Genomic DNA, 13,548 nt, shown 5'->3' on the forward strand with positions numbered 1-13,548 from the left:
TTTGGAATTATATATCTATTTAAACTAATAAAATGTATTTTTATTTTCAGAAAAACGTATTCACAACTTCAAGAGGTGCATCAAAAGCAATTGAATTCCAAATTAAAGAAGAAAACAAAGCGGGCATCTTTCTTTTGATAAGTTTGCTCAATGTAAACAAATTCTTTTTCGCTTATAAAATGTGCAAAAGCATGACCAGTGCCGGTGGTCATAGCTTTTGCATCCATACGTACACTGCGCAGTGTTTTTTGTGAAAAATAAGGGTTGAAAAGTAATTTGTTGCCCATACAGGATCAGTGCGGGGATCCTAACCTGAAATACATATGTGTTCTCATAGCTATGGGCAACAAATCTTTTCAATATGTCTAAAGAAAATTATTTAACTATTTTAATATTCCCTTAGTCCGCTGCGTAGTGTATATTAATTAAATATGCAATATATGTATGTACATATATACTGCGAAGTAAAATTCTTATGCATGTACATACATACATACTTTGCATTCCATACACTGTATGTAAATATGCACGGTTGGTGCATGAAATATGTATAAAACCTCTAATTTAATCTTTTCCATTTTGTATTAATAACATCTTTTTATACTATATAGGTACAGCAAGATAAACGGCGATACAATCAGGAAATTTAAAAGGGGTCTGCATCTGACTCGGTAAGTATTAAATCAGTGAATGTGAAATGGAAGATATGGGAAGTGAAAATGAAGATATGGAAAGGCATGACCAGTGCGGTTGGTCATAGCTTTTGTTTATACACTGTGCAGTGCATTGATATAATTGTGTGGCCAAGAAATGTGTCACAGGATCAGTGCGATTAATCCAAACCAAAAAGATGTGCATATGCCATAGTTAAAGAAGCCAATTGTTGGCATTATAAATTTCTGTTTGTGGTTTGGTTAATAGCAATCGCCTGCGCAGTGTAAGTAAATGGAAAAAATGTATGCACGTTTGTAGGATAAGAATAAAATTGTGATATACTTATATGTATGTAAATATTTATATACACGAACGTGCATACACTTTTCCATTTATGCATAAGAAATATGCATATATATTACATACATATAAGCAATTTGTGAAAAGTTGTGTATATCTACATATGTTTATATAAATAATCTATGTTATTAAACTAATAAATCTTTTTTATCCTTAACTTCTAGCTCGTAAGCGATTTAATTAAAAGGGAGACGTGCAACATTTACCAGCATCCAGCAAAGCTACCAGGGCAGATTCAGTAAGTATTTTGTAATTTTTCAATTATTATTTTATTTTTAGTCTGATATTATATCTTTCACATATGTATTTTTTCTAATTATTGAAATTTGTGTTTAATTTTTCTTACAGATCACATTAACACACACACACGTACACGCAGCGGATGTATTTGTTAAGTATCAAATAAGCTCAAAAAATTTTTAATCAAATAAATAACTTAATTTTATCTTTTCTAGCTAAATATTTTGCTGAAGCTGAGGGGTGCTAAAGGATGCATCAAAGGGGTGATGAAGCGCGTTTACTCCGACGAGTTGATGTTCCATTACAGTTTTGAGGGGAAAGCCAACAAATCGGCGCTTTTGGGCCTCAAAAGTCTGGAACTCATTTTCGGTATTTACATTTTTTCGTTTATACTTTTTTTTATATATATAACATGTTTTTTATGTATATCCAACAGATACATTTAATAGCACCCCGAAAAGCGAAGTCATTGCTGAAATTCGCAAAGCGGTTTTAATGAGCCTGAACCGACATAAACAAGTAGTTAGAAAACAAAAACAAAAAATTAATATTCAAAATAACTAATAACTAAAACTAAAATATTTCTAAACCTAATTTTATAATGTCAAATTACTTAAATTCATGTTCACTTTCACAAAACCTAATTTAAGAATGTAAATATTTTACTAATTTATGTACATAAAAACTAAACCGTAAACTTTTCTAATAACTAAACTAATTCATGTATATAAATAACTAAAACTAAAATTTGTCCAACACCAAACCTAATTTTATAATGTAAATATTAAAATAAATAACTAAAACTTAACGTAATTTTATAATGTAAATAGTAAATTAATATAAATAGCTGTACATAAATAGAACATACTAAAAAAATTATTATATATTGTATTAATTTTCTTTAGAAACTAAAAATTAGCTAAATAAATATTAAAATGATTCATTAAATAAATAATATTCAATAAATAACCATTTGTATCAGTAATTTTGAAGGATTATTGTATATAGGATCCGTAAGTATTACCTACAAAATTACCCTGTTGAAGAGATTCTGTTAACTATGTGTTAACAACGAAATTCACTTATTCATGAGATTCTGTTAGCTACATGTTAACAACGAAATTCACTAGTTTATCCAATTCTGTTAACTACATGTTAGCAATAACATTCACCAGCCCAAAAGATTCTGTTCACTACATGTTAACAATGAAATTCACTAGTTTATGGAATTCTGTTAACTACATGTTCACAATAACATTCACCAGCCCAAAAGATTCTGTTCACTACATGTTAACAACAACATTCACCGGCCCAAAAGATTCTGTTCACTACATGTTAACAACGAAATTCACTAGTTCATGAAATTCTGTTCACTACATGTTAACAACAACATTCATGAGTTCAGAAGGTTTTGTTCACTACATGTTACCCACATCATTCACAACTTGAATGTCAATTAGAGCAGCACAGCAGTATTGAGAAATTTCTGTTAGTGCGAGCGAATAAAATCATCACACGTATAGACTGGAAGTAGGTAGAAAGTGCACGGCGTAGAATATAAAATTACTACAAAGCTCACAACTTCACAGGTGAACGATACCCACAAGTTAGCAGTATAAATAGCAGGTAGTTGGTTTGCAGGGAAATGTATTGTATACAGAAATTTCAAATGATTCGAATGAAATTTTTTTTTTTTTTTTTTTTTTTTTCTTCCATAAAATATTACACCTGTCGTTAGACAATAAGTAATTTGATTTACAAAAAGATGGAATGAGAGTAATATTGAAGGGCCAATGCCCCCAAGCTCATTTAGAAGAAATATATACATATTATTTAAAAACAAGTGGTTAACAAACAATGATATATACGATTAGTTGACAATTGATTACAAGGATTTTGCAAGATCTGTTGGTGTTTGACGGTTAAGCCGACTTTGGGTAGATTTTTCTTTATTTGGTAGTCTTCTCATCATAGGATTTGTATGCCTTAATAGTCTATTTATGTGTCTTCTGCTAGCGCTTTGTATTGTTTCATCAATAGTATCGATGTCAAGGTCGCGATGAATATCTGCGTTAGGTATGTACCAAGGTGCATTAGTTAAGGTCCTAAGTATTTATGAAAATAATGTTTCAATTCAATTGAGCAATGCTTTCTTTGACCAATTCTATATGGAAATGAATGCGTTTGCAAACGATGTTTTCGGCTATGAACAAATGTTGGAATCGAATGCAAAAGGAAAGAAACGCGAAATGATAAAAAAAATTCTTGGAAAATTTAAAATGAATGGTGCTTCATTGGAAAAATTCAAAGGTAATAAGAACATACACAAGATAAAGTTAGAATTCGAATTTTTAGATTTATTTTGTTTATTTCTCATTTTTTTCAGAAGTACACCACACAACAACTCATTCCAACTCTGATTTTGAAATCCTGTTGGAATTGGTGATCGATAATTTTGTCACTATAATGGTCAATGGAAATTTGCGTGTATCAGACCCTGCATATTATTTACCATATCAACTTTTTATGGAACATATGGACCAAATGAACACAAAAAAATAATTTAGTTTTGTTTTGATTTTTTGCAACATTTTGGTTTTCAGTTAATACAATAAAAACAATACTGTTTTTTCGTGAACACAAAATTCTAAATTTATTACGTTGTTTGTTTAGAATTTTTTTAGAAAAAAAGTAAATTTTTTGGTTTTGAGGAAATTTGTTTATTGTTGCTATTTGTGAAAGCGTAGATATTTGTAAGTATTTAACTATAATCCTAAAAGTTAATGGAATACCACTATGACACATAGAAAACATTTTTTCAAAGGGGTGTTTTTCGAAAATTATAAAAAAAATTGTTTTGAAAAATTTTGAAGAAATAAAGTAAAATAAAAAAATTTCGAAATCATGAAATTTTTTCAAAACCAAATTTTCCTCAAAAAGATAAAAGAAATTTCTTCGAAGAGGTGTTTTTCTAAAATTACAAAAAAAAAAATTTCAAAAATTTTAAACAAATAAAATAAAATAAAACTTTTTCAAGGGTATGAAATTTTGTCAAAACAAAATTTTCTGAAAACCAAACAAAATTAAAAAAAAAGGTGTTTTCAAAGCATTTCATATTCCACTATTAATAGAGAATACATTTTTTCGAGGGGGTGTTTTTCAAAGCGGACAAAAATCTTTTTTAACAAATCAATTTAAACTTTTACAAAAGTATGAAATTTTTTCAAGAACAAAATTTTCTCAAAAACGTTAAATTAAAAAAAAATTGTTTTTTCAAAATATTTAATTTTCAGCAATTAACTGAGAAGAAATTTGTTAGAGCGAAGTGTTTTTCAAAACTTCAAAAAACACTTTTTAACCAAAAAAAATAAACCTTTTTTCAAAAACAACAGGAATGATAACATTGCCTAACAATTTCTGCACTTTTGCACAGTCTAAAGAGGTATTGATACAGAGTGTATTTCCAAACATAGTTCAACATTACAAAAACCATGATTGGCTCAGCGAAAGAGCAATTTTAGCTGGGAAAAATAAGGACGTCAATGATATAAATTCAGCTATTTTAGATCAAATACCTGGTGACATAGTTGCGTATAAGTCAATGGACACTATTACTGATCAAGATGAGGTCGTAAATTATCCAACTGAATTCTTAAACTCACTCGATTTGCCAAGCTTACCACCTCATCTTCTTCTTCTTCTATCTATCTATATATATAAAAATGAAATGATGTTACGAGGCCAATTTTATTCGTTCTTTTTTCATATTATAGGGATCCACTAGGGGAAGGTTTTTAGCAAAAAAAAATTTCTTTTAAATATTTTCTTCACATAAAAAAAAAGAAAAAATCAAAATATTGTACAAAACAAAACTTGCTCGATTCTTAGATTAAAGTAAGTTTCGAATCGACATTCATTTCATGTGTACAAAAATATATTAGAAAAAAATTTTATAGTTTTTCAAAACATTTCATTTTCAACTATTAACAAAGAAGATATTTCATTTATAGGTTGAATAGAATTCACGTTGAACAAAAATTTATTAGTGTGTGCATCGACAATAATACGTACATATTTGCTGTGAATTATTTTCGCTGTTGCTTTGTGAGATTACATTAATGGACTACTCAATATTTTCGTTATTATAGTATTTATTGATGCTTTTTAGTGTTCCTTATTGCGAACAGGTGAACATTTTGAAAGTGTGGTTTTCGACGATTTTTAAAAATGCCGAAACGATCTGATCTTGGCCGTAAATCGCGCAATACACGTAATCGTGCTGCAAGGAGAAATGAAGAGACTGCAGAGCAACGAAGTCAGCATAATGAGCAAAGTAGACAACGTATGGACAGATCACGTTCTGCTCATTCGAATGAAAAACGGGAAACACGTAATAATAATGATCGTGAAAGAATGAGACGAAATCGTGCAGTGCAAGGTCAACAAAATACGAACATGAATCAGCGTATTAGGAGACAGAGGTCAATTGTACAAAATCTCAACAGAGCAGCGTTTGCATATAATCATTTGTATGACTATAGTTTGCACAATTCTGTTGTAATTGGAACCATGACTGATGTTTGCAAACATTGTAAGGCACTGAAATTTCAAAATGAAACCGATGGTCTTTGTTGTTCCGGTGGAAAAGTTAAACTACCGGAATTAAAACTTCCCCCTGAACCATTACGATCATTTGTATCGGGAACAACACCATTATCAAGGCATTTTTTGGACAAAATTCAAACGTATAATTCCTGTTTTCAAATGACATCGTTTGGTGCTTCGAAAATAATCACAGATAATTTCATGCCAACATTCAAGGTAATTTGTCTTTATAATACGGAAGTTTGTGAAATTTACAATTTTGAAAATTCTTCCACACAGATTCAAGGGCAAATTTACCATCAAGTCGGATCTTTATTACCATTCGCGGATGCAAATTATGAGTTTTTACAAATTTATTTTATTGGCAATACCGAAGATGAAATTGATCGACGCTGTACAATTGCCACTAATTCTCGACGAGCAATAGTTGGAGAACTGACAGAATTTTTCCATGCTCATAATTTATTGGTTCGATTGTTCAAAACAGCGATGGATCGAATGCCATCAGACAACCATAAAATTGTGATTCGTCCAGACAAAGTACCTGTAGGCGAACACTCTAGACGATTCAATGCTCCCACTATCGACGATGTTGCAATTGTAATTGTTGGCCAAGATTTTCAAAAGCGTGATATTGTGCTTCATCGTAGAACAAACGAGCTAACACGCGTGTCTGAAACGCATCGTTGCTACGATGCTTTACAATATCCAATATTATTTTGGGAAGGCGAAGATGGCTATCATTTCAATATAAAAATGATAAGCCCAGCTACAGGTAACTGAAAAAAAATTCACATATGATAATAATAATCTCACAAAGGTGATTTGTTTTTAATTCAGGCGCACAAACGAATAAAAAAGTTAGCGCTATGAATTATTATTCATATCGATTAATGATTCGTGAAAATGAAGAATCTCACATTCTGAAATGCAGAAGATTGTTCCACCAATTTGTCGTGGATATGTATGCAAAAATTGAGACCGAGCGCTTAAACTCTATCAAATTCAACCAGACTAAGTTACGGTCCGAGGAATACATTCACTTACGGGATGCAGTGAATAACGATGGAAATGTGAATGACATCGGTAGAATGATCATATTACCAGCAACATATACTGGTAGCCCGCGACACATGCATGAATATGCACAGGATGCCATGGCGTATGTTCGCGCTTATGGACGGCCGGATCTGTTTATTACTTTTACATGCAATCCGCAATGGAGTGAAATCAAAGACCATTTATTTCCTGGCCAATCCCTAATTGATCGACACGACCTAACTGCACGTATTTTCAAACAAAAACTAAAATCACTTATGGACTTTATTGTCAAACATAGAGTGTTTGGAGAGGTGCGTTGTTATATGTATTCCGTTGAATGGCAAAAGCGGGGATTACCGCACGCACACATTTTGATTTGGTTGGTTGATAAAATTACACCGGATCAAATTGATAGTGTGATATCAGCTGAAATACCGGATCAAATGATTGATCCAGATTTGTTCGAAGTCGTCACAAAAAATATGATACATGGACCTTGCGGTGCATTGAATCTGAACTCTCCGTGCATGATTGATGGAAAATGTTCGAAGCGATACCCACGAGCATTAATTTCGAATACGGTCACAGGTGACGATGGATATCCGGCATATCGTCGTCGATCAACTGATGCCAATGGTAAATCAACGATAATTAAGATGAGAAATCAAAATGTTGAAGTTGACAATCGTTGGATTGTTCCATATTGTCCATTGTTGTCCAAAACATTCAAAGCGCATATTAACGTGGAATACTGTAATTCCGTTAAATCAATTAAATACATTTGCAAATATGTAAATAAAGGAAGCGATATGGCTGTATTCGGTGCAGTCCAAAATGACAACGACGAGATTAAAAAATATCAAATGGGGCGTTATATAAGCAGTAACGAAGCGATATGGCGAATTTTTTCATTCCCAATCCACGAAAGACATCCAACAGTCGTTCATTTAGCGGTTCACCTTGAAAATGGCCAACGCGTTTATTTTACTCCTGAAAATGCAGCGCTTAGAGCAACAAGTGCACCGATTACAACTTTGACTGCCTTTTTTCATTTATGTCAATCGGACAATTTTGCAAGAACATTGCTATATGCAGAAGTGCCACAATATTTCACATGGGATAAATCCAGGATAACATTTCAAAGGCGAAAACAAGGCAAACCAGTTCAAGGTCATCCTAATGTGTTCTCAACAGATGCATTAGGACGCATTTATACAGTTCATCCAAATAATGCTGAGTGTTTTTACCTGCGATTGTTGTTAGTTAATGTTCGTGGCCCAACATCATTCCAAGCTTTAAGAACAATTAATGGTGAATTGTGCGCTACATATCGTGAAGCATGTCAAAAATTAAATTTGTTGGAGGATGATAAGCATTGGGAAGATAAGCTTGTCGTTTCAGCTGTAATAGCCAGTCCACATCAAATACGAACATTATTTTCGATAATAATTGCAATGTGCTCCCCATCTAATCCATTGGAATTATGGAATAATTTCAAAGATTATATGGCAGATGATATTTTAAACCAAATGCGTCGAGCTACTGCAAATTATGAGTTGGAATTCACTTTGGAAATTTACAATGAAGCATTGATAAGGATTAGCGACATTTGTTTGTCGATGTCAAACAAATCGTTAGTACAATTGGGCATGCCAGCAGCAAATCGTCCAGTCCATGATATGTTCAATCGAGAACTGGAGCGTGAATACCATTATGATTGTAATGAACTAAACACATTTGTAACATCAAATTTAACGAAATTGAATGACCAACAGCAACATGTTTATGATACAATCATGAATAATGTTAGCCATGGAACTGGTGGATTGTTTTTCTTGGATGCTCCTGGGGGAACAGGAAAGACCTTTTTGATTTCATTGCTATTAGCAACAATTCGATCAAATAATAACGTTGCATTGGCACTCGCTTCTTCCGGAATTGCGGCTACATTACTGGAAGGCGGTCGCACAGCACATTCTGCATTAAAGTTGCCTTTGAATATGCAGGTAAATGAAACACCAACATGCAATATTTCGAAAACTTCTGGAATGGCAAAAGTTCTTAAAGTATGTAAGCTCATCGTATGGGACGAGTGTACTATGGCACACAAGAAATCATTAGAAGCACTTGATAGAACTTTGAAAGATCTACGAGGAAGCCAAACAGTCTTTGGAGGTGCCATGATTTTATTGGCTGGAGATTTCAGGCAAACATTACCTGTGATCCCAAAATCTACGTCTGCAGATGAAATCAATGCATGTTTAAAATCATCGTATTTATTTATTTATTTATTTAATTAATTAATAGTCTAAAAATACAGTGTTTCTTACAGACTATGAAAACAGATTAATGCTAAATAAATTAATCAAAGTAAAATTAAACTTATAATTAACTAGTTTCAATTATAATGAGTGAAAGAAAAATAATACATTATTTATAATTTACAGAAGAAGATTAGATTAATACTAAGAATTTAGTTCAACAATTCATTTAGAACCAATTTGAAGTGATTCTTTGTGGAGCAGAAATCCAGGCCAGTATGATTTGGAAGCGAATTAAAATCGCCCAGAGTTCTAGAAATCGGAGCATTGGACGCATAATTAGTTCTTGCCATCCCTAACCAGAAAAAATCATGATTCCGTAAACTTCGCTGAGGAATATTGAAATAGATTTTCTCGAGTAGCGATGGGGAGTCAATAACCCCATTTATCAAATCGAAGAGGAAAGTAATGGAGAGCATGGTCCTTCTAATATCTAGTGATTTTAGATTTATAAGCAAGCACCGACTTTTATAGGATGGACTTGGATCAGTGAAATTTAAAGAACGCAATGCATAACGCACAAAGGCTTTCTGGACACGTTCAAGCCTACTAATATGACAAGCATAATATGGTCTCCAAATAAAGACGGCATATTCCAACTTGGAACGCACCAGAGACGTATACAACAACTTTAGAGTATATGGATCAACAAAGTCTGAACTAAAACGTCGAATAAACGCAAGTACGGAATAAGACTTTGAAATAGTGTGATTTAAATGTTTTTGAAAAGAGAATTTAGAATCAAATACCACACCAAGATCAGTAGTTTCACTTCGATGAGATAAGCTAGAACCACAAATGTGGTAGGAAGTGGGTATAAGAGAACAAGATTTAGAATAAGAAATATAAAAACACTTGCTTATATTTAAATCTAACTTATTTCTTTTACACCAAGAATCAACGTTATCTAGATCAGATTGAAGGTTTAAAGAGTCCACTGTACTTGCAATCCTCGAGTATATCTTTAAATCATCGGCATACAAGAGAAAATTTGCGTTATTAAAACAACTGGAAATGTCATTAATAAAAAGTATAAAAAGTAAGGGACCCAGTATACTTCCCTGAGGTACACCAGAGGACGCAATAAAAGAAATAGATGACGCACCATCAACATTAACAACACATTTCCGAGAGGAGAGATAGGATTTAATCCATTTTAAAAGAGTGGAATGGAATCCTATAGCACTCAATTTGGAAATTAAAACCCTATGATTAACCTTATCAAATGCTTTTGAAAAGTCTGTGTAAACAGCATCAACTTGAGTTTTTTTTTTTAAACGATGATATATATTACAGTATTCAGAGAACACAGCAAGATTTGAAACGGTAGATCTACCTTTCATGAAGCCGTGTTGGTCTACTGAAATATAACGACTAACTACGAAATAGATTTTATCTTTCACTATTAATTCAAATAATTTTGAAACCGTGGATAATTTGGCAATTGGTCTATAATTAGCAATATTGTTTTTATTTCCACTTTTGAATACTGGATTAATGGTTGTTACTTTCCAGGCATCTATGAATTCTCCTCGATCAAGGGATTTATTAAACATTAACAAAAGTGGATAGGCAATTGCAGAGCAGTTTTTAAGAAGATACGAAGATAGCCCATATACATCAGATTTTGTTGATGTTTTGAGTTGCCGAATTCCATCTTCGATATCAGAAAGCGTAAAAGTTAACGAGCCAATATTGATTGAGGAATTCATGCTCGAATGAAACTCATCAATTATATCAGAGTCTACTTGAAAATTAGAACAAAAAAAATCTGCGAAAAGATTGGCTGCATCTGTAGAAGTATGTGCTTGAGTTTCGTTATAGAAGACAACCGAAGGAATACTTGAGCATGATTTCCTGGATCTAACATAACGCCAGAAGGAACTAGGATTTGATTTAATGTCCGATTCGAACTTGAGAATATAATTTCGCTTTAAGTCCCTATCCAAAGATTTAAGTTCTCTAGAGAAATGTAGATATTTATCTTTATCTGTGATGGAATGAGAAAACTTAAACTTTTTGAAATATTTGTTTCTCAAATTTTTTAGTTTTCTCAGTTCCTTGGTATGCCACGGTACTCTATAACTAGTCCTATTTATCACTGGTATATTATTTTTACAGATATCATTAATATTATGCTTGAAAATATCATAACAATTGGCAACTTCAACCCCAAAATATATTAAAGAATCCCAATCTATAATATCAACTGCTGAATTAATTATATTAAAATCAAAGTTTTTAAAACAAAAATTGGTAGTCAGATTCTCAAAATAAAAATCATTAAACTCATAGAATTCTATATGAAGGACAAGTGGTACATGATGCAGACCAGGAGTAGACAGAGGATCTACACATTCTAATAAAGAAAAATTTATATTGTCATTAATGAAAATGAGATCAAGAATTCGAGAAAGACTATTTGAGAAATTATTTATCTGAACCAGTCCAAAACTTAAAAAATTATCAATCAAATAAATTTCAGATGTACTACTAACATTGTTTGGACATAATGCAGTACTATCATCTAAACTAGACCATTCAATATTACTCAGATTGAAGTCCCCAAGAACACAAAAGTTGCCGTTATTTGAGGTTAGAGCTAAAACATTATCCACATGTGCTTTATACAGTGTATCAATACTTGACGGAGGAATATATGACGCACAAATCAATATATTTGAAGCACCATGCACAGAGACACACAGCTGATCCAGGAGTGTATCATTGTTTTTCAGAGATACTAGTGATGAGCTATACTTCCGTTGAACAGCTATTAAAACCCCTCCACCTCTGCAGAGACCAGTTTTCTCGACATCACGGTCTTTACGATAGACATGGTATAAATTTGGATCAAAAAACTCATTCTCGAAAAAGTTATCATTTAACCATGTCTCGATGAGAACAAAAATATCATAGTCCATGTGCGAACTAAACGCTAAAAGTTATTTAGATTTAGTTCTCAATCCAGAAACATTTTGAAAGTAAATTTTTAAATTTTTTTGGCCATTATTGAGAGCACAATTTTTTATTGCTGATGCGTTGGTGAATCGTTTTTTTGAAAAAAATGAAAAGGTCGGATTTTTACACTCTCTGGCCATATGTCCGCATTGAGCACCTTTTCAAAAGAGCATTCTGATACCCCCAATTTAAAATTAATTTTTCTAAGTGTATTTAATTCCGTATCTTTTTTAACAAGTTTATAGCATACCAAAGACTTAGTTTCAATTTCAGCATGCTTCGACACATAAGTCAAAATATCAGTTTCTTTGACATTGGGCGAGAATGATGACAAGTGTAGCCATTTAAATATTGGGACCACTTGTAGCTCATTATTGTTATTGGAACCAATCACAATAGGCTTATTAAATTTCCTTCTACTACTTTTTGTTACGATTTCCCACTGGGATGTCTGTCGTATTGTGGGCACAGATTCAGTAGCAGCATTTAAAACAGAAGTCGCAGAGACCTGAGATGAAGCAGCAACAGAAGCAAAGGTAACTTTTGCAGGTGCAGTAATAGTAGCAGCAGCCGTCTTAGATGTAGTCTTAGCTTTCTTTTCCTTAGCGACGGCAGAACCATGCAAAGCAGATGTTTGCGACGCAGGCTTAGACGTAGCAGCAGAGGTCAGCGCATTGTGTTCATGGTCAGTAGGCGGACAACGAGCAGAAAGAGGAGAGAGCAAGGAGCTCGCATGTTTTGACTTTCCACTACCGAGAACGCTAGCAGAGTTCACAACAATGCTTTTGAGATTTATTAACTCAGTTGTTAATGTGGGGAGAGCGACATCTTTTGCTTCAAGCTTAGAATGCAATGAGCGAATTTCTGCAAGAAGATCATCTGATTTTTGCATTGTTTTTTTTTTTTCTTCACGCAGAGCATTTACAGCAGATAGTATGCGAGAGTTTTCCGTTCTAAGCGCAGCTAGTTCTTTAACAACAACAAGCAATGTAATTTGTTGCTCATTATTGTGCACATTTGTATCATCCTGATTTTTATTTTTTGTTTCGGTCGAAAGTACTGATAAAGTTTGACACCTAATGGAAGAGCGTCTATCAGCAGAGCAGGTCTTGCAGAGATACGGTTTATCAGATGAGAGCAAGAAATGCACATCTGCCTGTAGTAAACCAACACAATCAAGGTGAAAGAACTCTTGACATTCAGCACACTGCACTTTCGGTTGAGGACGATCAACTTTTTGTCCACATACACACGGCATATTTGACTTGTTTTTTATTTAGTTTTTTATTTACACTAATTTGAATTTAGTTCAGACTATAATAAATATAGCTTAAAGTCACTGTCTTTTAATTTTTGATATTTACAC

General features: G+C 32.8%; 1 protein-coding gene and 1 long non-coding RNA gene across 3 annotated transcripts; both read left to right on the forward strand.

Moving 5' to 3' along the window:
- The first annotated feature begins 496 nt into the window (after nt 1-496).
- On the forward strand, nt 497-1,866 carry LOC129246904 (uncharacterized). 2 transcript variants are annotated; one of them, XR_008582524.1, is made up of 4 exons: nt 497-671; nt 1,179-1,252; nt 1,363-1,623; nt 1,691-1,866. It is a non-coding gene; the product is annotated as an uncharacterized LOC129246904 (long non-coding RNA). The 2 variants fall into 2 exon arrangements; XR_008582523.1 differs by having other exon boundaries at nt 1,363-1,866.
- Nucleotides 1,867-5,481: 3,615 nt separating this feature from the next.
- On the forward strand, nt 5,482-10,224 carry LOC129248985 (uncharacterized). Its single transcript, XM_054888588.1, has 4 exons — nt 5,482-6,075; nt 6,139-6,634; nt 6,700-8,906; nt 10,117-10,224. Exons 1-4 carry the CDS (start codon nt 5,482-5,484, stop codon nt 10,222-10,224), a joined length of 3,405 nt encoding a protein of 1,134 aa, XP_054744563.1.
- Nucleotides 10,225-13,548: the final 3,324 nt, after the last annotated feature.

Source organism: Anastrepha obliqua, chromosome 5 (assembly GCF_027943255.1).
Source record: "Anastrepha obliqua isolate idAnaObli1 chromosome 5, idAnaObli1_1.0, whole genome shotgun sequence".
NCBI classification, from domain to species: domain Eukaryota; kingdom Metazoa; phylum Arthropoda; class Insecta; order Diptera; family Tephritidae; genus Anastrepha; species Anastrepha obliqua.

Excerpts from the sequence above, each read along its gene's own strand:
- LOC129248985 (XM_054888588.1), top strand. The coding sequence starts at position 5,482 with ATGCCGAAACGATCTGATCTTGGCCGTAAATCGCGCAATACACGTAAT. Across the intron at positions 6,635-6,699 it reads AATGATAAGCCCAGCTACAG|GCGCACAAACGAATAAAAAA; the intron begins GTAACTGAAAAA and ends TTTTTAATTCAG. Across the intron at positions 8,907-10,116 it reads AGTTGCCTTTGAATATGCAG|AATCAACGTTATCTAGATCA; the intron begins GTAAATGAAACA and ends TTTTACACCAAG.